This window comes from Oreochromis niloticus, linkage group LG13 (genome assembly GCF_001858045.2).
Source record: "Oreochromis niloticus isolate F11D_XX linkage group LG13, O_niloticus_UMD_NMBU, whole genome shotgun sequence".
NCBI lineage: Eukaryota > Metazoa > Chordata > Actinopteri > Cichliformes > Cichlidae > Oreochromis > Oreochromis niloticus.
In genome coordinates, this window is record NC_031978.2 from 10,451,162 (window position 1) to 10,477,464 (window position 26,303).

General features: G+C 39.2%; 1 protein-coding gene across 39 annotated transcripts in view; it reads left to right on the top strand.

Moving 5' to 3' along the window:
* The window catches only part of camk2g2 (calcium/calmodulin-dependent protein kinase (CaM kinase) II gamma 2), an 82,100-nt gene extending 55,842 nt beyond the window's left edge, over positions 1 to 26,258 (top strand). The window contains exons 10-23 of one of the 39 annotated variants that reach the window (XM_005474358.4): positions 1,109 to 1,231; positions 2,749 to 2,832; positions 2,920 to 2,962; positions 3,668 to 3,727; positions 7,008 to 7,048; positions 11,034 to 11,114; positions 13,380 to 13,424; positions 14,299 to 14,353; positions 17,229 to 17,333; positions 17,689 to 17,817; positions 18,532 to 18,607; positions 19,979 to 20,073; positions 20,522 to 20,773; positions 21,933 to 26,258. In XM_005474358.4, the coding sequence (XP_005474415.1) occupies positions 1,109 to 1,231; positions 2,749 to 2,832; positions 2,920 to 2,962; positions 3,668 to 3,727; positions 7,008 to 7,048; positions 11,034 to 11,114; positions 13,380 to 13,424; positions 14,299 to 14,353; positions 17,229 to 17,333; positions 17,689 to 17,817; positions 18,532 to 18,607; positions 19,979 to 20,073; positions 20,522 to 20,754 (1,170 nt within the window). In that variant the 3' untranslated portion in view covers positions 20,755 to 20,773; positions 21,933 to 26,258. Of the gene's footprint in view, positions 1 to 1,108; positions 1,232 to 2,748; positions 2,833 to 2,919; positions 2,963 to 3,667; positions 3,728 to 7,007; positions 7,049 to 7,809; positions 7,843 to 11,033; positions 11,115 to 13,379; positions 13,425 to 14,298; positions 14,354 to 17,228; positions 17,334 to 17,688; positions 17,818 to 18,531; positions 18,608 to 19,978; positions 20,074 to 20,521; positions 20,774 to 21,932 lie in introns of all 39 variants that reach the window. The other 38 variants (XM_005474359.4, XM_013271535.3, XM_025897406.1 and 35 more) reach the window with 38 other exon arrangements.
* The last annotated feature ends 45 nt before the right edge of the window (positions 26,259 to 26,303 follow it).

Consider the following 26,303-nt stretch of genomic DNA (forward strand, 5'->3'; position numbering starts at 1 on the left):
CAAATATGTTTTAAAGAGAAACAAGCGAAATATACTTTTTCCAGTTTTTTTAAATCACAAAAACAGTCACCTAAAGGTGGATATTAGACCCTACAATCATATATACAGACATAAGAGGGAAATAACCATTCCCCACAGGAGTGTGTACATGTAAATCTTATTGGAGAGGTATGTGCTGTTTGTTGTTGCAGGGTATCTGCACAACACTTGTGTACAATATTGTGTTTCCTTTCTATGTGCGTATGTTCTGGTGCTAACTGTTGTTTGTTTGTACATGTGTGCTGCTCCTTCAACTGTGTCCAAGACAAATTAATCCTCAGAGAGAAAACAAAGGACAATTTAACCTAGTCTGTTCATGGGGGTGTTGTGATAGTGTTTTAATATGACAAATTAAAGATACACAAATTACTCACATGCCGTGGATGTTATTATGAGGTAACATCGATCAGCTGCTCATAGCCTGTAAAAATTTATGGACACCTTTGATTAGCGCGAACAAAATTGTATTTATTAATGCATAAGAGCTGTTTGTAAATCTGTGTTTAGAGTATTACTTTTCATTGCTACAACCTCGCTTATAACTTGTGTTTGTTCCTGGTCTTGGGAGGTGTGGATATTTGCCCTACAGAGCTAAAAGTCGCAAGTTGCACAACCTTAATTCACTCAACCTGCCTCTGTAAATATCTTTCGCTGGAAATTTTCCCTACCCTCCTTTGAATGCATGCACAATGAGGAGAGAGCTGCACCTTCTAAGTGATCATACAGTTTGCAGCTCTAATCTGTTACATGTTGGGTAAATACAGGTGCAAACACTGTAGGAAATCTGGTCCAGTCATTCAAATATCACAGCTAATAAAAAGATATTACTACCGCTTTTTTAGGATCTTGTATCTGCATAAGCATTCTTTAGGCTCTGCAAACTATGGGTTTTTTATTGTTCAGTTGTTCTGGACTACAGTGTTAAAATTTAAAATACATGCTAAATATAGAAATGTCTAATCAATGCTAAACAACAGCAAGTTAATTATGGTTTGGAAACATCGGTTTTTGTTTTACCAGTTTTTCAGTGATAGTGATATGTTTCTTCCTCCTCTTCGCCTTTCTTCAGTTTCCTTCTCCTGAGTGGGACACAGTGACCCCTGAGGCCAAGAATTTGATCAATCAGATGTTAACGATTAACCCCGCCAAAAGAATCACTGCCGACCAGGCCCTCAAGCATCCCTGGGTCTGCGTAAGTCACACTTGTCTTTATCTTTGTTTTTTCACGTAGTTTTTTTTGCCAGCTTTAAACAAATCATGTCACAGTTTTTCTTTCTTAAGCACTCTTACATCAGCACAGCCCAGGAACACCGGTCTTACATTGTATTTCATTTCTTACACGCCTATTCAGAATAACAGCACATCCTTGATCCAAATGGCTAGTTTTAAAAGCATGCACAGAACTACGTTATATACTAGAGCAGAATTAGCAGTTTAATGTAGGTTGAGACATAAAAGTTTGGGTTTATTTGTCTCACATTTGCACAAGATGCACATTAAAGGACCTCAGAAAAGACCATTAAAGTCATAAGTCATCATTTTAACACCAATAACAATTTTACAGCATAAATGTAGTTTGTTATCAGATAAAGTACAAGGACAATAATTTCCATTTTTATTGTTAAGGAGTTGAGTAAGGAGTTGCCTAGATAATGTAAGAGACCCGTAGGCTTATCTTACAGCTCCCACTTCTAAAAGTTTTCATTTATAAGTCTTCGACAAAGCAAGCTTTTTCATTCTGTTTGGTATCACAGAGGAGTTGGAATACACACGAACCGCTCCTGCCTGTTGATGAAAAGCTACTCAGGGGAGCATATCAGAGCTGTAGAGCATTAAAAAGAATTCATTGTTGCAGTTGTACACAATGCCATTATTGTCATAGCCTCACAATGGTGATTAAATGTTTCTTACCAGAATGCACCTTTGGAGTCACGGTCCCTTTCTCTTGTATTTTAATGTTCATGGGTTTTTATCTTTTCAAAGACATTTTCTAAAGCAGTTCTTCATCTTGTCCCATCATATATCTGTGAGTTCAATCTCAAGTCAACGATACATATACAGGCTCTATAAAGAAGATGGATGCTTACACAGAGATGCTTCAGTGTCAGTGCTATAGAAGAGGTGGTATATGTGACCACCACCACCTCTTCTATATCCACTATATTTAGACTAGAGGGTGGAGTGCTAAGTTACCAGCTAAGATTGATTAGGCCTCAGTCACAGAGACCTAGAGACCAGTCGCTAAGGAAAAGTGTGCATTTCAATACTGATTGGCAAAGAGGGTGCTTCATCAAAAACCTCCTTGTAATTGCTTTACTCGCAGGTAGATTTTCAAGGTCACCAGTAGTTTGCATGGAAGTCGCCGACTTGTACGTAAACACTCAACAACTGACTTGGTAGTGAAACTTGCTACGCATACTGGAAATGGAGAACATTTGCCTTCAGAGCAAAAGTTGTGCCTTACTGCTGAAACCATTATGTTTTAAAAGGTGCGGCTTTTACTTTGTTGGGAAACTGTCCCCATTTCCAGTTTCATTACAGCTTAGTTGGCAGGGTACATCTGCCTGTGTAAGAATACATGTCAGTCAAAAATGGCCACGCCCCTAACTTTAGGTCTTACCAGTATAAAAATGGACGAGTTATTAAAAAAGGGGCATTGATGGTGTAACAGTGATATACTTAATGTTGCCCTTTCCTCTTTACTTAAAGCAACGATCCACTGTGGCCTCCATGATGCACCGTCAAGAGACTGTGGAATGTCTGCGCAAGTTCAATGCCAGAAGGAAGCTTAAAGTAAGCACGAACACAGTTAAACATACGTATACACATAACTCACTAGCTTATGCTTATAATCTTGTATATTCTTTGCCTTGACTCTAGGGAGCTATCCTCACTACGATGCTCGTGTCCAGGAACTTTTCAGGTGAGCTTTTGTAGTTAGTTTAAAATTGTCAGCACTCAGTAGGAGCGCACTTCTTTCCGGATCCTATCTCTAATAGAAGTGATACATGTCACTGTTGTTCTGCTACTGTATCTCCAGTCTACCATCTACTTCCCTTAGCCACACCGATTGGATTTGATTTTGCACTTCAGGGGTTTGGCTTGGATTTCATCCTCATAAGCAGTTTGATCACAGTGCACTTTTGATTGAACAACCAATTTGCGGGCTGGCCAATGGACTAGCAAGCTAATGCACTAATGCTATCGGCCCTGTGTTTATATGCCTTCATGTAAGCAAAGCAGCTCCATTGGATTATGTCCATCTACTTTGTAAAGGCTAAGACTGATCCAGACTGAAGTAAGCAGACCAGCCAGACCTCTGAAATGCTTTGTTCGTAAGCCTAGGCTTGTTTATTCAGTGTAGAATAAACAAAGAAGTAAAATCAGTAAGTTGGGGCTCAGGCATTTTATTTCTGACAAGATTTTCCCATCTGTTGCTTTACTTCATCCTAATAAAAATGGAGTTTGGTATTACATAATTTTATTGATTAAATTAAAATGTTAAAAACATTAAGCAGGTCTCTGGGAAGCACAAAAAGTTATTAAAGAAAGAAGAAGAAGAAGGAGACTTTCAGGGTTTAGTGGGGCTCTCTCCCAGTACCACACTGAATTCCTCTTTGTCTAATAGTGGGACGGCAGCACACCAGTCCTGCCGCTACCACCAGCACGGCCGCAATGGCTCAGGAAGGTACGTTTGCTAGAGGGGGTGTTGGAGTCGGGCACTGCCAGCTTCGTGCTGAGGTTTTTGGCATGTGGCCTGGGCTGCTTGAACCCTCCCCTCCCCCCACCACCACAACCACCTGCTGCCTGCACACTGATGGATCACCTTTATGTGGTCATCACTGCACTGGGGCATCTTACAGTCACATACAAACATATAAATAAAAGCCACAGATGAAGCTCAGCTACTGACCTTTCAGTACTCCTGAGCTTCCTAATGGTCTAATAAACAGACCTCCTCTCAAGGACTGGATATTTAATTTCCTGTGTCGAACACAACAGCCATTTAAATGACACCCAGCATGACCCTCTGACCTCCTTCCAACTACCCCAGCTGTCACCAAGCAAAGCTCTGGTTATATATCTTTGCATTAGCACAAATATCACGGGTTGTTTCCTCTGCTGCATCGCCATTTATATTACCAATATAAACAGAAATTCCAGTATTTAACTCGTAACTCTTGCAGCTTTGCCTTCTTCAAATTGATCTGGATCCACAGTACTGATGCCCAGTCGATGCCTGCCTGTGCTCGCTGCAACCTTCCCTTGGCATGGCTCTGGCGCCAACAGCCAGCCAAGCATGTTTATGAGCGTACAGTGCAGTTTGCCAACCTGCATGGGAAGCTGGATAAACAGAATGCAAAGTGTCCTGTGTTAACTATTTTCTTTGTCTCTTCTCTCCTGCCTGCTCTTGTTTTTGTTTGAACAAATACAACTGAAAAGGAAAAAATTCAGTGTGCTTCAAACAAAGTGCTTATGCCATTATCAGGTCATCATTATGCAGATATATATTAACACAAACACAGCGGTATCGCTTAGTGGGGTATCAGCACATGGATGGCTTTGGTTTTTGGTTTCACATCACTGATATTTTTTAACTAAGATCACATTTGCGGCTAATGATTTTTCATTTAGTTAAAATCTCCCTTAACTCTCAATAAACCTTTACATTACCTAAGAGATTGCATCTTGTTCTCCAGTGGCAAGCTTTTAGCTCTACCTCCGAGGGTGATGATTCAGGACAGCTTTGTTTTCAGGCATGCTCAAACTAATTAGTTTGTTTGAAGCATACTGAACCTTTAACACGTGTGGGTCATATAACAGCGCTGGCTGCTTGCTTAAAGAGGACTTATTAAGCTTTTCTTTCAGCTGTATATTTTTATTTTTGGAATTCATAGTTAAAAGTTCCTTAATCTTATACAGAGGACACTTATTTCATCATTTGACTGAAGCTAGCAGCTTCATCTCTTCTCCCTGTAAGGCAGTCATTGCTTTAAGACTGCTTTCCTCTGATTGGCTGCACCTCACAAACAGAAGTTTGAACAGCAGGTAGGCGGGGCTGCTATACTCAAAAGTAGACATTACTGTATTAGGAATATCCACACTCTTTGAGATCATACAAAACCAAATTTAAAACTGAGTGCTTAGAGCTCACTTGTACATTCACTGATGATACAAGTGATGTGCCACGTTTAATAAGAAGCCTTGCAACATTATGTAAGTAACAGAAAATAAGGAAAAGTGCAATGGGTCCCCTTTAAAGGCTGGTCATACAGGAAAAAAACAGTCTGATTAACAAGAGGATGCTTTGCTGATGAAATGTTAATGACTTTCCCTTTTTTGCTCAATTCCAACTGTCAAATTTCTTCACTTAACAAGACGCAGTGTTGTCACATACAGTGTTACAGTGAAGAAATCAGAATTGAATTTGTGCAGATGACATCCTGAACTTAAAGGTTTCTGCTGAGAGTGCACCACTCGGCACCTTTTATGAGGAAGACTTTGAAGTTGATGTTGCATGCCAGACATTTTGATGACTGCATGAACCATCACCTCTGTGAAAATGATTAAAGAATGCCTTTTAACGCGCAGTAACAGCCTGACAGGTGTTGCCTGCAGTTGTCATCTTTCAATTCAGATGTTAAGATGCAGATATTAAATACATTACTGTTCTCTTACCTTTTTCATTGCCATCCTTCCTTCTTTTTGAATGGAAGGTAAGGGTGAATCATTGGAACGTGGCTCAAATACAAATAATTGTTGGTAAAATGTTTATTTTTAGTCAGTGTTTGTGTGTTAATGCATGTGTTTTATTACATTTCCTTTTCGTCAGGTGGAGTGGTGTCATTTGTGTGTTGTTAAAACTGTCTGGTCAGGTTTTCAGGTTCACATACATGTCTCCCAACATAAACTCGATTATAGGGATGAAGGTGGTGTTTGTCATGGCCAAAGTGATCTTATTAAATAAATTATCGGCAGTTCTGTAATTGACATTAAAGATAAAAGTATATTTTCCTTGTTTCAACAAAAAACAAGGTAAAGATAAAAAGAAATAGCTATTTCACTCATTCATAAGCTTATTCATGTATTAATTCTCATTTGCCCCCTGAAAGCAGACGAATAAAATCAAACACTAGAGCAGGATATATGAAATATTAGAAGTGCTCATGAACTGAGCTGAAACTGATGTTATCATTGTGGAAAGTGAACAAAAAGTGTTTATTGTTTAACATTTTGACAGTTTGGAGGATTATTGGACCCAAAATTTATGTTGCGCCAGAAATCCACACAGTACTATGAACAAATGAAACCAAATTTAAAATGAGCTTTAAAGCTCAGAAAATTAACATGACCTGCTCTCACAATCAGAATCACCTTTTTTAAATTTTGTAATTGTTTCCCTGTATTAATTTTTAATGATTTTACGGTTTTAGAATTTGGATCCTCCATGCAATAGTTGTGAATTACTGACATTTATTTTTTTAACTAAATAATTTTTACAATCTTGGTGTAAAAACTGTAACAATGCAGTGGAAATAAAATGCGGAACTTGCACATGTTACTGGGCAAAACAATCTGCATAGTCACTGTAGTGTACGTTATAATGAAAAATAATTATGAATGGGGCTACGCCAATGTCTCTGTTTTTATACAATGATTTCAATCTTGACAACAAATTGTTTTTGATTTTCACGTTATCATTTTTGCTTCGTCTGTATCGTCACTACTGAAGTCTCTTTAACTTCTTGTTTATCCACAGTGGTTCATAAAGTAAACTTTTTGATGGAATCGTCCGTCATACACCAGCTCTGCTGTTAGAAATATCAATGTGAAGTCAGTTTTGTCAAACCTGATAAACTCTTAGGCCATCTTTTGTCGTGCTTACTAAGTGATTTCAGCTCGTCTGTTGATTGGACAGCTGTCCCCCTTAAACTGCGTCCTCATCATCTTTTCTCACTTTCTTTCAGCGTGTAAAACCTTACTAAACAAAAAGTCGGATGGTGTGAAGGTAAGCTCTCTGACCCATGAGGGTTTTCTTGATGTGACTTATGTACTTAACTTACTCTCTTTATCTTTTATCTCCTTTTTGGTCTGTCCCCCTAATTACTGTCTGAGAACATTTTTAACTGTGATATGATGGAACAAGATCAATTAGATCACCTCTGTGCTCTGGTGCAACAAAGTCTTTTTTCTAACGTCTGTTTAATGTATTTTAAAGATTTTTGTGACTTAGGGGATAGGATTTATTTTAGAAATGAACTAGGTACTTGATTATGTTTATAAGAAAGCAGTTAACTCACATTGAGATTAAAGTAGATCTAACAAGCTTACCTAAAGATTAAAAAGCTTTTAAAATGGTGTTTTTATGCAGCCGTTTTTCTTTGACTCACAGCGATTTTTGTTTTGATCGACAGTCAGCGTCAGTGCATGCAGTGAACTGCCAAGGGCAAAACAAAACTCCCATTACATACAGTAACTTAAACAGTAATTAAACCCCTAAACATTAGAAAATGCACAACCAGTTATTGAACACTAATAAAATAATTCCCAATAATTTTTCTTTTTTTTTACCCCCCTTTTTTTTTGCAGCTGATTCAGATTTTTCTGAATCCCTTTATCTCATCTTTATTCCTGTGTAAGCCTGTGCAGCTGTTTTGTTTTTTACTATCTTTCTGGGATCAATCTGGCAGCTTCACTTTTTTGTCTTTTTTGATTAGTTCCCGATGAATCCTTATTTTTTCCCTCCTCTTTTCCATTGCTGTCTGTCAGAAAAGGAAGTCCAGCTCAAGTGTTTGTTTGATGGTGAGATCGGCTCTGTCGTTTTTGTTCATTTTTTTTATTTTTTACTTTTTTTTTGTCCGTCTTCTTTGCAAGTCTTTGCCCCTCCAGCTCCCCCTTTACCCTCTCTGTTTCATTTTTTTTCCCTTTTGTGCAGAGATGCTTTAGGGGTCGTTTATGGCAATTTTTGTTGGATTTTTCCAAATTCATACAACATCCCTGCATTCCCTTCCTCTGGAAGCGCCACCAAAACCATTTAAAGAAATAATACACACACACACGCTCCACTATCCAGTTACCCCCTTCTGATGTGTGACTCATTTACCCATGGATCCGCATTTTCGCTTCATACCTGACCATCACCGTGGGACAACTTAATCCCTGCTAATCTCAAGATACCACCATTTTTCTTTTCTTCAGTTGTTGCATGTTTATCGTACCCTCATTATGTTTCATTTAAGTGAATTCTTCTTTCCCCTTTTTACCGTAAATAAAACAGCTGTCTTTGTCACCTGCAGATAATTTCTCCCATATGAGCTTGAGAAAGTGTGAGCTTCTAAATTCTGAATATAAAATAATCAAGTAAAAAGATTTTCTTATTTTTCAGGTCTGTTGATCTGTTTGGATGGTTACATTTTTCCCTCACTACATTTTTTTCCAAAGTAAAAGTGTTACAAAACTAGTTAATAGTGTACATTTATTAGTGGTAGGTTTGCATATCTGTGGAAAACATACAAAAATAATTGTCTTAGATGTTTTAAATACAAAGTCCAGTTTATTCTCATCTCTGCCAAAAGACGTCACCCTTTCAAAAGAACATAAAATTTTATTAAAAGAAAAGTACTACACAGTTTTGTTTATTTTTGTAGATGAAAACTGAGGTTCAAGATTTCAGGTTGCACTAAGAAATCTCTCGGTTTGAGGCCTAATTAGCATTTTCAGACATTAATAACGTGCTGTTCTGAATATTTTGATTCTGGTAAACAGCCTTCTTGAGGAGGCTTGGGGGGGGGAATAATCTTAAAAGGACCTCATGTTTGTGTTTCTATGCTTTTCTATTCCAAATTCTGCTCAAGTTGTTTTAATAGCACTGAAGTGCTCAGATTCACCGAGTTAACAGATATGTTTTTTTAAAAAGAGAGGAACAAGGCTACATGTCGGCTCAAGACCTTGATCAATTAGGTCCAAACAAAGTGGCTCCACAATGCTGTCATGATTGCGGATCATGTTATGGAAGTATATTTTTTTATATTTGAACTTCTTGAAAGTTAAATGTTTCTTATTCATTAGAAATGTTTCTCTGCCAGCCCTGAAATGCAGTAAAAGATGTCAAATCTGTAATCTGCCTTGTTGATGGTGTCAGCGTTGCACATTAGTTATTCTGTTAGAAGTTGTTCCTAGTAGGCCTCAGAGACTGCCAAAAATACTGTTTAAAGTCACACTGGGGTAATTTGCTCTTCTGAGAGTTGCAGAAAAACAGCTAAAAACTCCCAGCACTTTGGCCTTAATCTTTCACTGACGTAATCCATTCGTCCACACCTCTCAACTTTCCTGTGGGAATATTTGTATTCCCCTTTCCCTCAAGTTAGCTCGAGGCCAAAAGGAGAGTCCAGCTGAAACAGTGTTCTCTTGTTCACATCATACATTCCAGCCTCAGTCTGCAGCTGTAACATAACCTATATCTTAGTCATCCAGCAGAAACATTACTACAGCTTTTAGGAGCAAGCGAGTGAAAAATTATGTTAACTCATAAGCAAGACATTTAAAGGACAGAAATATCCAAACATGTAGTCTTTATGGTTTTTTAAGCTCGCTAAACACATAGATCCTACATTTTCCATAATGCAATCAACACCATCTTTTTGTCATACCCTCTCTGCCTGCTGAATACTTTTTTTTTTTACTGTACCAGGTTGTTTTTTTTGCTTACAAAAGCTAATTTTTGGCGAGTTTTGCAGAAAGTTTTTTTATGGCTTGCACAAATCACCACAGTGAAGTAAGAAACATTGTAAATGTGTCTCCTACCTTGGATTACACTTCATGACTTTAATTATATTAGTAGATTCCCCAAGAGTGCAGCCAATGTTATTTTAATTACATTTTGTACTACCTATATCATAGTTAAACAGAAATATGAATTCAGAATCTATTTTTTTTTTTTAAATTAAACCTTCCTGTTTGTTCACTTTTTACCCTTCAGCTGTAAAAGGCTGATGTTGTAGTATTGTCACCCTGCCGGGCGGGCAGGACTATAAAGACCAAAGTTTCTGAATGCGATAACTCCAGAATGAAAAAACACAGGAGCTTAAATTCCCACCGTAGGTGTATTTACTAAAAAAACTTTTGACCTCGACCTTAATGCCATGTAATAACTTGAGAACAAGGCAGTGTAGGATTTTCAAATTGATACCACACGTGTATCCACTAGGAGGCTGAGGGGGTATCGTTGGCCGCTGTATTTTGTTTTCTTTAAAATGAAAATTTAAATGTTGCTGTGAGTATTTTTTAAATTAGCAGCCAACATTTGAAGAAGGTTTGGACAGATTTCACTTTTTAAAACTCAAAGCCATAAATAGGATCTGTTCAAGATGATCCTTTAAGTAGTTTTGTGGGTAAAATAGGCTTTACTGTTATCTTTGCGTGAGCTAATGAAGGGGAAAAACGGCTTAAACCACATATCTGTTGCATGCGTTCACACAATAGAGAAAAACCTGCTACCCAAGGCCTTTCACTGCATGCACAGACCTGGACTGCTGAGCTCGCTTTAGCTACAGACTGATTTCTCTTTCTATCTCAACAAATGATTCACATTTTTTTTAAGTGCTGGGGAAAAAAAATAAGTCATTCGCCCATAATATATGCTTATTGTTAAAATGCACTTTTCTGTTCACAAGTCACAATTTTATTAAAGGCATAAAAAGATTTTTGTTTTGGTTACTTTGTATCTATGAGTTCTTGATCATGAAAAGAAACGTTAAAACTACATGCAGAGCAGAAATACTGATGATTGCACCTGCCCTTTAAAATGCAAAGATAGGAAGATGCAGATAAATAAATAAAGTTTAACATCTGCACATACAGCTCTTACCCTGACTGTGCAGCGTATAGTCCGTGTAATGGCTCCATTCCTATATTCCACCTATGATTCCCAAAGCTTGGTTTATGGCTTAGTGGGAGGAATGGGAGTCACTCTGTGTTGTGTTTCTTTGCCCCAGTCGCAGGGAAACAACAGTAAAAACAGTGTAGTAAGCAGCAGCAGCACCAAAGACAGCAGCATGTCATCTTCAGCACCAATGGTACCTCATCTCTATTTGGTTTCTTTGCTTTTAATAGCATCATTTCATTGTTTCCCATCTTTTTATCGTTTAGTTCTATCCCCTCATAATCTTTTTGTCGCTTCCCATGTTAAGTGAAACCTTTTCCTTGTCCTCTGTCTCATCGATCATTGTCTGCCTCTCTGCTTCCGTTTCGAACACAAACTGATCTTGGCGGTGAATTTGATGACTTTAAAATTAAATGACTGGCTCGCCCCTTTGAGTTTGTCTCTCCTGGCTTGTGTTTTACCCATACCTCCGTGGACACACTTCCATATATTTACCCGGTGCATAACCCTGACAGGTAGACAAATGACTTTCATTTTGCAGTACAACAGCAGACGCTTCAATCAAGTTCTGCTCAACCACATCCTCGTGACTCCTTTGTGTGTTCAACTATGTCACCAGAGCTTTGTTGATGCTTTGCCTTTGAAGTGGAGGTTATTGCCTCTACATCAAAAGATGACCTTTCACAAATTGCTCTTCAATTTCTGAATGGTAAATGATGGGGGCTTCTGGGTAAAACAGCAGCCTGAGTTGACAAATGAAAAACAAGCCATATTTTTGCAAGAGGATGCAGCCCCTGTGTTTGTGGGATTGAGTCATTTATACAGCATACAAGAGTTTAAACGATGTTTGTCTCAGGTTGGTTAAATGGAAACGATGGCAACATAATACACGACAAGGAAATGTGTACTTAATGTGTACTTCATTTCTAATTAATACAAAAACTTTCTGTCGCCTGATAGTTTGATCTGGCTACTTGAATTTAAAAAACCTAAAATGATCAGAAATGGTCCATTGCATTAGTGGGAAAGAAATCAATATCATGCCTATCATGTCTTAAGCCTAGCATAAGACTGTAAACCAAAACATCTAAGTAACAAAATCTAGCACAAATAGGCGTTTTGAAGACTTAAGAATGTTTCCAGTAATTAACTTTCTCTATAAATTCAAAATGTCATTTGATACTGTTTGTTTTTTAACAAGATATTTCCAGTCTTTATTGCTAGCTTTTAGTCTTATTGAATATGACATAGTAAAAAAACGATTTGGTATTTTATTGTTGTAATTTTGTCATGCTTGTCTGAATGTCAGAGGGATTACTTGTAAAAATAAAGATTACATTAAAACAAATAAGACCTTTTTGCTAAATTTAGTCCCCAATAATGTCATAAAGAAGGATGAGGGAAGATAAACTTATCGTACTTTAGCTTGCCTTTTCTTGTCAGAGCCAGCTCTCACACTCTTCAGTTTCAAAACAGAAGATGGCAACAGTCAAAATCCTCAGTTTAAAGCTTCATAAAAGGCTTCCATCATTTATATACAGTATACGACATTTGCCACACAGACAGAACAGCATCAGTTATTTTTTTGCAGATTAAAATATTTTTATTTTAATCTGCAAGAATGCATTCGTGTTATTTTTTATATATATATATATATATCTCTATATATTTGATTCTTATAGAGCCCAGACTGCCTTCCCAGCTACTGGACCAGCCCACATAAGAGTTTACAACCTGGAACTGTCGTCTCACTGCTGTTACTTGTAATACTTTAAATTCTGCATAATCCCATATGTCACTGAAGGGGCTGCATCTTCTAAAAGTTGGGTCCAGGGTTGATGGAGATAATGCAAGTGCTCCTGACTGACTAAACCAGGATACCGTGGGTTTGTTTTCCAAACTGTCCAGTACTTGAGCTCTTGAATTGCTTTGTGCTAAATGTTCATGTCGCAGGGTCAAGGCTGGGGATGAGGAGTTGTTGCACAAACACAATTCACCATTAAACCACAGTCTTCAGCCCACATGGGATGGAGGGTTGAGATGTGAAAGATTATCTAGTATTTATCCATTTACTAGCTTAGCTGCAAAGTCACTATGGCTATGTGCAGATTTTTTTATATGGTTTACAAATTGCAAACCCCTCCTCCTCAGTCATGGCCTTGGCTGGTGGTGGATGTGTGTATAGCTGTGTTCATGGCTGTTTTCATCCATTTCGGAGGTTCTAAAACAGTCCTGTAGGCCACCGTGCTGGTGAATGGGGAAACAGACTGATACTGAGCGCCTTGACATCGACAATCATGGATTTTTATCACCTTAAATGTTCCACAGCCTCTGTACTGTGCTTTGTTTTGGTGTGCCCTCATTCGTCTGTCATCATGATATTCCCTGGCATCTTTTGCTGGTGCCCCCCCCCCCCATACATTCCCTGCATGGTAAAGTGTCTCCTACCTCCCCCCAGGAAGCCCAGACAACTGTTGTACACAACCCAGCTGACGGCACCAAGGTAAGCTGCTTCTACTCCAGCCTCAAGCCACCAGCCACTACTACTAACACTCGTGGAGGATTTTCTCTAATATTTTTGCATACACCACCATTAAAATGATTATACACTTCATGTTTTAGGTGATATACTGCTTATGTAAGAACACAGGAATACAACCTTTGAATTTTCATAGTTTTTTTTCAATCTGCTTCCCTTGAGATGGTTTAGTTGATCATTTCCTCACGTTTTTTCCCCTCAGAGCACCTGATATTGACAGACTACAAACTTCTCATTGCCTTTTCCAAACTTGCAAATACTCATGCTACCCTACTACTACTCTTTATGTGAAAGAGAAAATCCTACACGTACTGTCTTTAAAAGCAGCACAAACAGACTCTTTACTAAAACAGGAACCAAGTGCCGCACAGCTTTCTCTGTTGTGTTGGTGCACACACGTTTGTTAAATACCAGTGTCACTACATATTCAAATGCTGATGGTGTTGCACTATTTCCTTTACACTGAAACTTTTCTCATGTTGCCACATGGGCATGTTTCCTCTCGAGAAGCGGTTCTGCACTAATCTTCTCTTACACACTCCTTCCTGTTAAAAATTCATTTTAAACTGCTCCCACACGTCGCCGTTTGTAATGTGTGGCTCTTTGCGCTTCTCTTCGCTGCTGTTCTGGCTGGTTTGTGCTCCTGGGAGGGAGTCATGTACCCGTCCATCTGTCCATCAGGTTGTCTCTGTGTTTTTATAGGCGTCTAAAGCATCCCAAACCTGTCTCGCCTACAAATTAAAAGATGATTGTCCACCTCTCCCTTACCCAACTTTTTCCTCTTCCACCCACTCCTCTCTCCACCTCTCTTTATTTCTCACCCCTTTGTGTTTGACAGGGCTCCACTGAGAGCTGTAATAACATAGAAGAGGAGGAGATGAAAGGTAGGAAAGGTACTTGTCCAACTTTCACCTACTCTGCATGCCTCTTCTGGTTCACTTTGCATCCAATCCAGATCAGATAGATTTAAAAAATGACAAAATATTTATTTCCTCGCTTTATGTTAAGGTGATGCATGTCTGCTAGGTAGAGCTTTCAGGAATCTGTCAACTCTGCTTTTCCACTACAAAGAGCTCCCGTCAGAGCACTTCAGGCTGGGATAGTCAGTATGTTTTGGAGTTGGAGGAGCATTGCAGGAAAGATAAACGCTACGTCTGAACGCTGCGCTGTGCATGTTGACTGACTTAAACAGTGCTGCTATGCCAGATAATATGCTTTTTTCTGTTGTCTCTACTAATTCCTGTAGGAGGGCCTAATGGGTGAGCCTTGTCCTCAATGCTGCAGTCACGCTAGGGAAAATGACCAAAAATATTGCAAGCATGTGAACTTGTGATCTTGTTGGCGTTGAAATAGATGCTATAAGACGGGGACCAGGTGTGTGACTAGTCAGTTGGAGTAAGAAACTTTGGTGTATCAGAACGGCAATGAAATGACAAAGGAGTCAGTCCTGATTGAATAATGTCAGGTTGGCAATTAAATGCAGTCTGCTTATGATGATATGGGAGTTAACGGTGACAAGTCGGCACAAATCTGTTGCTTCCTACACACAGAAATTCACATTAACTACTTATACTCAGAGGATTTCTCCATAAAGAGAGATGTATTGCTCCAGGACAGATATTTAACTGCAAACTTGCTTTTATAAAGTGTTATAACCAGAATACAACCATTTGACAACCAGTTGATTTGGGTCCCTGCTGTAAAAAGACATGCCGCAGACGAGTTGCGGTCATTGATGCTGACTGACTCAGATTGATGACAATGTTTGTTTGTGAATCAGATGGAAATTATATACAAACATTTATTAATCTGTCTTGAGAAGGATTGCAGTCGGTCTGAGTCAGAAGCATCCCACCAGGTGACCTGTGCAATCATACGGGTAACCAGTTGCCGAATAAAATTCAGTGCAATGAACCATCTTTTTTTTCTTCCTAGTTGGAAGGTTCATATTTCTACTTAAGTGACTGAGCTATAAGAAAGTTAAATATCAAAGCAGGATGAAGGTTTGCAGTCCTTTTTTTTTTTTTGATAGTGTTCTACAAGCAACAAATGAAACGAACGTCAATCACTTAAAAGTACATTTTTTGTCTCTCTCTCACACATAATCCTCCAGAAAATTGTGTCTATCTGCAAATGTTTTGAAAGATGCTGTAATCACTTTAAAGTTCTGCCCGTTGTGACTTTTAATCACAGTTGTATTAGAAAGTGAAAGCCATGACTTTGGTGAGCATTACCTCATGGATCTGCGGCAGGGATTAGGAAGAATGACTGAGAGTAAACACTGCTGTGTGTAGAGAACAGGAGTATTCTGCTCTTACAGTAATTACATCATCATCTGAATAAGTCCAAACAAAGGATCCCTTGGTAATGACACCTCCAAAGCTTACTGTTGTATGTTCCACGTGACGGTATCTTTGCCTCATTTTGATTGTTGGTTTGCGTGAGTGTCTGCATGCTGCCCTCAAACACCACTTAAGCCTTTAATTAAGCCATCTTCAGCCTCAGGGATGACCTTTTAAGGTTTCTCAGTTGAATGAAGTAGCACAGAGATACGTGCAGCTTTCCAGAAAGGAGTTAATCCTGTTACTTAAGGCGATGTTCATGGATTTACAACCACTTGATCTTAAAAAGCATCATTACTAACATGCAATCAAGACGCCTTTGTTTATCGGGTCTCTGTTGTCTCTCTCTGAGTTTGAATGCTTTTATAATTTGTTGGATGAAAGAATCTGCTTGATTAGTGTTAGCTCTTTTGTGTACTCTGGATGTTAAATCTTCAGGTTGTGCGCAGTGGTTAGCACCATCCCTTCACAGCAAGAACATTCTGGGGTTGAATCTCTGGGCTCTTGTTGTGTTTCCATCTGGTAATCCGGCCAAAGACTTGGCTGGAGTTGTGAATAGACTATAGATTAAAATGCGTAAATAAGTAGAATAAAGTGCTGTGTGAATCTGGTAAATGTGACTTGTGGTTTTAAGTGCTTCAAGTGAACAGTAAGAAAAGCGTGTGTCTAACACAAAACACAAGAAGAAAACAGGAAAGGCCTTAAAGATAAAGAACAAATAAGAGCTATCAAGCAGATTGTGTTCAGATCTCCAATCTTCTGCCACACGATGAACTAAAACTCTTCACTTTAAACTTAGTTGTGCTGCTGTGTCCTAAAACCAACTGTAATTAAACCTTTGCTGCAGAATCTTATGCCATTTTGTCCTGGACTTGTATTTGCTGCACATTTGAAGCCAGAAATAAATTCAGTTGTTGAAGGTTGTGTTGTGTGTGATCTTTCTCATTTCAAACTTAATCTCTGAAATTAGACATCAGGCTGCTGTGTCTTGATGTTGAAGCGCGCTCACTTCGGAGCACAAGTGTAGCGCTTGTCTCATGTCCAGCTTGTGTTTCTATGTAGTTTCTGGTTTGTGCAGCTGGTTTCTATGTTGCAGATCAGCTCTTTGTGTCACTCTTATCTTGCGTTGTGTAATAATACGCGCAGCAATAGCTTGTAGTGCCAAAACATTTAGCCAGCTAATAGAGAAGTCATTTTGCAGTATAGCATTCAATCAACTTGATGATTTGCTGCTTTTTTGGTTTACGTGAGGCTTAAAATTGCATACCTTTCAAAGATGTGATTGACACTGGCAGTCAGTGAGTTTAAGGTGGATTAATGGATGAACAAATGACGAGTTCCTCTCAGATTGTAGGAACATCCTGTGGCCTGCCAATCAGCATGTTTCTGTATGTTTGTTTGTATGTGTGTCCTGTGATGAGAGCAGCGGCCACCAGTGAATCTACCAGTACAGACAGTGCAGGCTTAACACAGTCCAGCACTATTGAGGAGCAGGCGCAGACCCCGTCTCCTCAGTGCCCACCACTCACCTGTAAGTCAGCTGCAGTTCACCTGATTCGACTCTCTGACCTTTCTGTTCTGGCCTTTTCCTCTCGCACCAGACAACAATATTTCAGGACCAAAATAAAACAAGCAACACAAAACATGGTGGTAAAACAGCGACACATGAATAGGAATATTAGCTCTTATGCTCTTTGAGCCGTCACCGGCGCTTGTACCATTTCCAGCCCTACTGTGCTGCCATCTACTGGCCCTCTAATATAACTACAGTTTACTGCTTCCCTTCTGTACTTTATCTGTATCCGACTTCTTCAACCCACTATTTCATATATTGCAAAGTCATGTATATAACCTTATTTTACCGGGATGACTGTATCTACCTGCAGCTGGTCCCCTGCAGGAGGCTGTTAGCAGCCCCAGTGTTCCTGTAGCTCAGCCCAGCCCAGCTCAGAGCTCGTGTCCTGCACCAGAGTTCACTCTTTCACCCCCCACAGGCAGCAGCAACCTGCAGCAGAGTAAGTGACAGGCAGGTTTTGGTGTGTTTGTGCAAAGGCTCCTAAAGCCTTTTGTTCAAACTGTGTGTCATTTGTTGACAGAAGACTTTATGGACATGCAGGTCTGAGTTTTGCTGGACTTTCTGGCTTAGCTGCTGCATGTTAGCTGATGTCATTTACAACATGAGAATCCATAAAGTCTGGTGTGTGAAAATCTCTGCTGGTTACGCTGTGAGTGCGTACATGGAGTTAGTGGCTTTTTGATCATCTCTGCTACAGATTCACTTAATAACTGGTGTTTTTGATGATGATTAGCCTTCTCCTGCAGTATTTTTGGTGCTCTCAAATTCAAAAACTGTAGTAAATGATCAGTTTTGTTTGTGGAAATATTTTTGGAATTCCTTTAGTCAGGAGAAGTTAGCTTAGGTGTTTGTTTTAGAGATTTCAGGGTTCAGTGGCCTGTTGAACATTGCATACAGCTTCAGATACTCTGGATTCTGTGTTCAGCATTGAAGTGTGTGATGTGTTTGGGTGACCTTAAATGTCACAGTCATTTATACCAGAGGCGGTGTTCCCGTGTGTAGAGCTTATTTCAAATGTCAGGCAGTAAGTTGAGGGAAAGCATGCGGTGTGGGATGTGCATGTTCAGCCTCCAAATGATCCCTGACAATCTGACCTCTTCTGTGTGCCCGCCCTCCTCTTCCACCACCTCCTCCTCCCTCTCTCTGCTTGCAGCTCGTAAACAGGAGATAATAAAGATGACTGAACAGCTGATTGAAGCCATCAACAATGGAGATTTTGAGGCTTACACGTAAGTTTGTATATATAAATCAGTAGAATTTTGTGTGTCATCAGTGTTCAAGTGCTCTTACAGCTCTGTGCTAAAGTCATGAGCTAGTACCACTAATTGAGCAATAGTTCTCCAGGCTGTCTCGAGGTCTTTCAGAGCTTAGATATTGAATGCTTTTTTCAGTCCAGTATGTGACCATTTAGAAAGGAATGTTTTGGGGGGTGGGGGGTTTTCCTTGCTGTATTAAGCCACTTAACACTCACTTATGAATCATTCACATATAAAGTGTCTACACAGAGAATTTAGCAGAGAACCAATTGAAAAGTTTATCTTTAGGCACTTTGTTTCTAGCAGCCTGTTACAAAAATACAGTTTGTTCCCAGTTCTTGTGTTGAATTTAAGGAAAATGCCATCAATAACATAGTTACACAAGAATTTTAAAAAAAGAGCCATTAGCTGCAAATGTGTAGCATCTCAGGATGGTGCGCAGTGTGTCCATAAAAGATTGATAAGTGTTGGACAAAAACAAGAAGTGGTAAGCCTAAAAATGTATCTACAAGAGATGAGGAGTATTTGATAGACCTGACACAGAACCTGAAAGATGCCTCATCTCTAATGGTTTAAATGAAAGGATGGCTGTAAGAAGCCAGTCTTACCTAAGAGAAGGCTGCTGAATGCCAAATTTCACAAGAACTGGGCTGAAAGTCAGTGCCAACAGCTTTTATGGCATTATGAATCCAAATTTGACATTTTTGGTTCAACTTGTCATCAAAATGAATGGAGGTGGTTAGGAAAGAGGTTCAATAGTGAGGCCATCAGAGTGTGATCTACCATGTATTACCATCTGGAAAGTATCTGATTGGCAACAACATCATTTGCACTGTCAGTGCAGTAAAAGCATCCCTGAATAGAAAACACACTATGGAGCACTATAAGCCATGGATTGGCCTCCCCAGAGCCCGGACCTCAACATTACTGAAGCAGTGTGGGATCAACTTGACAGAGAAAGCTACAAAAAGCAGCCAACATCCAAAGAAGAGCCCTAAATTTCCTTCAAGATGCCTGGAGAACTATTCCAGGAGAAATTGCAAGAAAGCTTGCATTAGAGTTCAGGCTATGTTAAAGAGTAAAGGTGGTCATACTAAACATTGACTTTCAGTTGTTCAAGCTTATACAAACTCTGTTTCTGCCTTATACGCTGCATTTATGTACATGTTTAAATATGTAAATGATTGAGCCCATTTTCCTAGCAAGAAATTGGAGGCGGCTCAGGATTTTTTCCACAGTGCTGTAGATTACTGTGAATTTCTCCTTTTTTTGGTCTGATTTGCAGATTTTACTCTTCGTCATTGTTCACATGAGGATTTTCTTGATTGCTTTTTCCTCTCACAGGAGAATCTGTGATCCAGGACTAACTTCTTTTGAACCGGAGGCCCTCGGAAACCTGGTCGAGGGAATGGACTTTCACAAGTTCTACTTTGAGAATCGTAAGTTACTCGGTTTTGTGGATTTTTCCTGCAGTTCTTGAGCCCTTTGAATCCACAGGGGCATTATAGTTGGCATTTGCTAACAAGAGTTTAGCCTACAGTGATATGTTCATTCATGTTTTCATTTAATGGTCAAATGTAACCAAACATGTTGGATCGCTCTACCCTCTAAAAATTAGTTGCAGTCTTAAATTAAAGTTGTAGAATCTGGAAGCTTTTCTTCCTCTTTTTTCTCTTTTCTTTTAATTATTAACAACATTTTTTGTCTAATTTACAATCTAAAATCTAGCAGATCGTGAGTGTTTTGAAATGGTGGATCCAGTGAATTAAAAAAAATTAAATTAATAAAAATATATGAAATAAATGCAGCAGGGACATTAAAGCCCTAAACACTACAATGTGCCAGTTCTACCTTTACAAATTAAGTTAATGCATTTTTCCATCGTAGTTCTGAGTAAAAACAGCAAACCGGTGCACACCACCATCCTCAACCCCCATGTCCATCTGATCGGCGAGGATGCCGCCTGCATCGCCTACATTCGTCTGACGCAGTACATCGACAGTCAGGGACGGCCGCGTTCCTGCCAGTCTGAGGAGACTCGTGTGTGGCACCGCCGTGACGCCAAATGGCTCAATGTGCACTTCCACTGCTCAGGGGCACCAGCTGCACCCCTGCAGTGAACTGAGAACTCAGGCCCAGGTAAGGTGATGCCACCACCTCAATACAACAGCCTGAAAGGTGCAATAACAGTTCAATGCTGAATAAAAGCATTAATGTGGACTGCAAAGTGTCTTTGCACAGGTTAAAGGGTTCTTTAATGATTTTTGGTGTGCAGCACCAATCTAAATTGCAAGAATTTTTAATATTTAGAGCTCTGAAATCCTTTTGTCCATCTCCCATCTACATTATCACACACTTTAGCATTCAACTTTAATTCAAACTACTTTATTTCTGTCACTAGGCAATTTCTACAACTGATACTCCTTCATTATTTTGGTTTTTGTGTATAAAATTTCAACAGCACCGGCTAAAGCTAGATCACATAAAACTAGTGGCACATGAGAGAAACAGCCCTGTGTGACAGTTTAATGATATCCATCAGAGTTTAAAGGTACTCATTGTAATCAGAGATATTGTCTTTAAGAGTTGTTGAGTAAACTCTGAGTGTTATTAGGCAAAGAGCTGACTCGCATACAATATGAAGCATGTTGTCCATCAATATTATAATAATAATAATAATAATAATAATAATAATAATAATGTATACTTTATTGATCCCTGTGGGGAAATTCCTCTCTGCATTTAACTCATTCACTCAGTGAAGCAGTGGGCAGCCAGTGTACGGAGACGCGGGGACCAGTGTACCTTGCTCAGGGGTACCTCAGGGTAGACGGTCAGTGGATTGGAAGCCGACCACTCAACCTTCTGAGTTATCCCTGTAATATGTATAAGTAAATGAGAGTAAAAGAAGAATGATATTCCTTTTACTGTATTTAGACAATGGTGAAAACAAGTCAGTTTAATAGAAAAATTAAGGGGCTTTTTACACGGGATGCCCTGTGTTCCCCACTGCATTCAGTCCACCAGCTGTGGAAGCTGAGAAGGATCCATAACACAGTAAAATATTCTTAGTTTATTTATGTGGCGCTTTTCAAGATAACTATCACAGCAAAATAGCTAAAAACATAAAGACAAGGAGTTAGAAAATATAGTTTAAAAAGATTAGTTTTTAACCTGCTTTTTAAAAGAGTCCATAGATCTCAGGCTCAGTGGGAAAGCATAAGCTCAGTCTCCTTTAGTTCTCATCCTCAACCCTGAGAGAACTTACTCACTAACCGCAGTGCTCTCCTTTTTCCAGCTTTGCCTGAAGTCTAAAGCTATTGGGAGCATTTATTCTCCGTGGTCGGAGCGGTGTCTGGATCCTGCCCAGGAAGAGGCTGCTTGGAAAACACAAATGTGGGAAACATACCTTACAATTTAAAAAAAAAGAAAGAAAGAAAAACCAAAACAAAACCACAAACCAAAAAACAATTTAAAAAAAAATGCATATCTTAAAAGCTCGACTGAATGACCGACCACACCGACCAACACCAATCCAGTCCAACCCTAGCTAGATGATGTTGGGGCCCAGCTGATGTCAGCCCCTTTTTGCAGATGGTGCATGCTTCTGGTGGCAACACAGGGGTGATGCTGTCCTGATCCTTTTCTCCCATGGCCTTCATTTCCCCACTCTTTGTTCGTCTGCCGCGTGGAAAAGTATTAACATGTTCAAAATTATGTATAACAAATGAAAAATAAGTACACTTCGCACAGAGACCGGGGCAGCGAGGACGTCTTGGAAAAAGTGATTTCTGTTCAGAGCGTCTGTTTTAATCCAGTCGTTTTAGAGTTGTAAGGTATTTGTGGGTGGGGTTTATGGGAACGCGAGCAACTAATGTAAAGTTAATATTAGAATTTAACACCAGATTTAAGTGTCAGATTTGAGTATCTGCACACGATGTTTTAAAGGGGTTCAGGTGTTACTGAAGGGACCTTTATTTTTATTTTGCTTTTTTGTAATATGTATTCTGAAAAACGTTTTATCTCCTGAACGAGGGATACTGTTTTAAAGTATTTTGTGTTGGAAAAAAAATCATTTTTAATCAAGAGGGGTTTTATTTAACAGAATTGTGTATAAATGGATATTTATATAGGACGAAGGGGGGTGGAGGGGGGCATGATTTACTTCTGAGGTGTAGGTAGGGGAGCTGAAGATGAGTGTGACGGTGTTTTCGGCTTTTTTTTCGGTTTTTTTTGGTCCCGAAGTGTAAATACAAACATATTCACATGCAACATGCATGCACACACACACACACACACACACACACTCAAAGTCCCTGTGCTCCAGCCTTTGAGGTTGAGCCCTTCCTGAGCTTTAGACACGGCATCCAGGCCAGCTCATCCTGAAGTTGCAGAAGGCCTCCATCTGTCTGCCCTGCACTGTGTGCATTCGAACACTAGGCAGCGCCATTGGTCAAAGTCTAAAGCTCCTCACGTCTCTAAACTACCTGGTCTGAAAGCATGGATGCTCTCAATCTAACTCTTTAGTTTTTCTTCTTTAGTTTAGTTTGTGTGTGTCTGCGTGTGTGTATTTGATGTGAAGCATGATTTATCTTAACTCTCTGATGGCCTGTACTGTTTTTGCACAGACACTTAAGACTCGATGCTGTTGTGGTCGCTCTTCTGAGGGAGTGAACCTTTCTGCAACTTCAGGTTATGCTTGCCAAAATCCTTCCCTTTCACCCTACCTCTGCCACTCTACTTTCATCATTCCTTCCCTTTTACAATCTCCACATTTGTCGTGACCTTTGCTAACCAGCCCTTACTACCATCTTAGTAGCACCACGACGTGTGATGATGATGTCACCCTTATGCCTGTCTCTTGTTCTGATTGTGTTCTTGAAATAATTTGTATATCGTCAGTCTTGGCTTGCTGTACTTCTGTGTGAAGTCCTGGCATTATTACAAAAAAAAAGAAAAAAAAAAAGCATGTTTAAAAAGGAATGCAGCCGAGGGATTGGACAGGAGGAAATTTTAAAAAAAAAGGCACGATGGGAAGAGGGCTACACTGGCTAGAGGGCTCTGGGACCTTCGCTGATCAACTGCAGTCAGTGAATTTGGCCCCGTTTAGTTTTGGTTTTTTGTCAGATTCTGTTGTAAATGTTGTAGCTGTTAGTGTTTTGATCTAATCTTTGATATTTTCCATTTGTTTTATGCAGAGGTTAAAAATATTAAGGGTTTGAATTGAATGGAGATTCATCCCCTCACACACAGATCACTGCACACACCGAATGCTGAAATGTTGGGATAAAGATTTCCTCTTGTTAAATATTTTTGGAATTCACATCATGAAAGCACATGAGATCAAAGATTCTGCCTGAAAAAAAAATAACAAAAAATAACATATCTGTGTGTCAGTGGTTAAACTTTGCAGCACTGTTTTTTCACTGTGTCGTAGAAACTTTGTGAGTGTGTGACTTTGTACCAGTGGAGGGGTGAGGCTTGCTATCTGTCCCGTCCCGTCCCGTGCGGCGCCGCTTAATAGTAACTCATGCACCACCCGTCCTGTTGCTGGTGGTCACCTAAGAGCAGAAACCACATCAATGCTTCGGACCATCACATATCTGTGCGCTAACACGGTCAACAGACTGTAAAAAAAAAAAAAAGTAAATAAATTTAAATCATATGTGAGCCCCACCCTACTGTATCAAGCGCCTGTGCTGTGGACATATCTGACATGCCATGAAAACTGTGTCTCCTCCCACTTTTTGCACCACAATGAAGCGTTGTAAAACCAGTACTGAAACTATGTGATGTTTTGTATGGTTCAGTAGTTCCATTTGTGCTCAGTTGTTTGTTGATACCACAAATTGATGAGATGCTTTTCTTTCATTGTGCGTGTCTGTGTGTGCGTGCGTGTATGTATGTGCGTGCGCTCGTTTCCACGCTTATGAGAATGTTTAAATGGAACGGGGAAAATGCAGTTAGGCTTTAACGATTATCTTAAAAGGAGGGGAATTTATCAGAGTTTGCCAAAGTATTTGGACAGTTGACATCAAGCTCTTTTGGTCAATTATGACAAAACCAAACTAGACTCAAATATTTTGATATGTTGTAGCAGAGAAAACCAAGGCAAAACCAAAAATATTAAAAGGTTGAATTCCATTAAGTTTTGCACTCACCTCTGATCTGCTTTTGTTAGGCTGGAAGTGAGCCATCATTGATGTTAATATGTGAGCTGCACAGGTTAACAAATAAGTTTTCAGTTAAACGTTAACAGTGATTCGTCATCGTTTGTGACCTTACAGTGAGTCACACAGGTGGTGTGCAGATCCATCTGCATCCTGCTGCAACTCCATATTTTTTATTCTTGGACTTTTACTGACTTTATTATTCAACTTATAACAATTCTGTCCCGTCCCCCTCCTTTAAGGTAGCTTTTTCCCCTGATTGGCTGCCCCTCACAAACAGAAGGTTTGAACAGGAAGTGGATAGAGCTGCTATCCTCATCCAGAGTTTTGTGCATAAAATATTAACTAACATGAACCAGAGCTAAGAGCCTGAGATTTGGGGTTGTGCATATGCTTACCTGGTTACTTTAAATTGGGTGCGTTTAGTAAAAAAGAGAAAAAATATTATGGAAAAAATATACTTTAAATTTCATCTCCACTTTCTTTGATCATAATTAACCTTAAAAATTAGATATTTCTCATGTTTTGCTGAATTGCAGGTGGCAACAACAAGCCAAGACAGGGATCACTAGTAGCAAGTTACAATGGATCTAAACACTGCGTATGATGATTTTAGAAATATCCACTTTCACAAAGCATCTTTAACATGGTCCAAATTTTATAATTCATGCAGTTTCAAAGAATCTTTTTCCCGACTTTAAGTATAAACTTATCTGTGAGTCATTTGATTTTTGAACCCTGACCTAGAATAATAAAGACCTGAAGATCTAGTTTTGGTTTCTCAGTTTTCCAGTTTCGGTCACACCACATATAATCTGTATTTCTCCTTGGCTGATGTCAGCTGTTGGATAAATCAGCTGCCTGATCACTTTAGGGCACAGATTAACTTTGAAAAAGCACCAAATACATATAAGAGAATAATGATTCCCTATACTTCAAGTAGCTTGCCTGCATTTGAATTCTTTTAAAAGTCCTATTGTGTTCAGCAGTCAGGCTCTCCAAATACTTTGGCAAATGTGTTAAGAGTGTACCCGAGTGAACCGAGGAGCTGAAAAGATTTGTGAAATGCTTAAAACAGATGTTTAAAGAGGATAATTTAAAAACCACAATCTTTAACAGCAACACTATATATGCAGTTTTACAAATGGAAGAAATATGCATGTCTACTTTCCGGTAATTTTTCACCGTTTACTTGATAAAGAAATGGAAACCTATGTTATTTGCATCCTCAAGGTTATGAAAAGGCTGAGATGTTAAAATCAAGTGATGTTAAATCGCTTTAAAATGCTTAAAAGATTAGCAAAAGCCTTAGCTTTTATGTGCCCCTTGAAAGTGAATTTATTGCATTGTAACCTTACAATAAAAAAAAAGGGGGAAACATATGTCTGAGTTTCAATTGGATGCTGGATTTTTGCATGACCATACAGTTAATAAACATACATTAAAAAAAAAAAGTGGTGTGGATGTTTTTTTATTCAAAGCTTTACTGTTAATGTAAA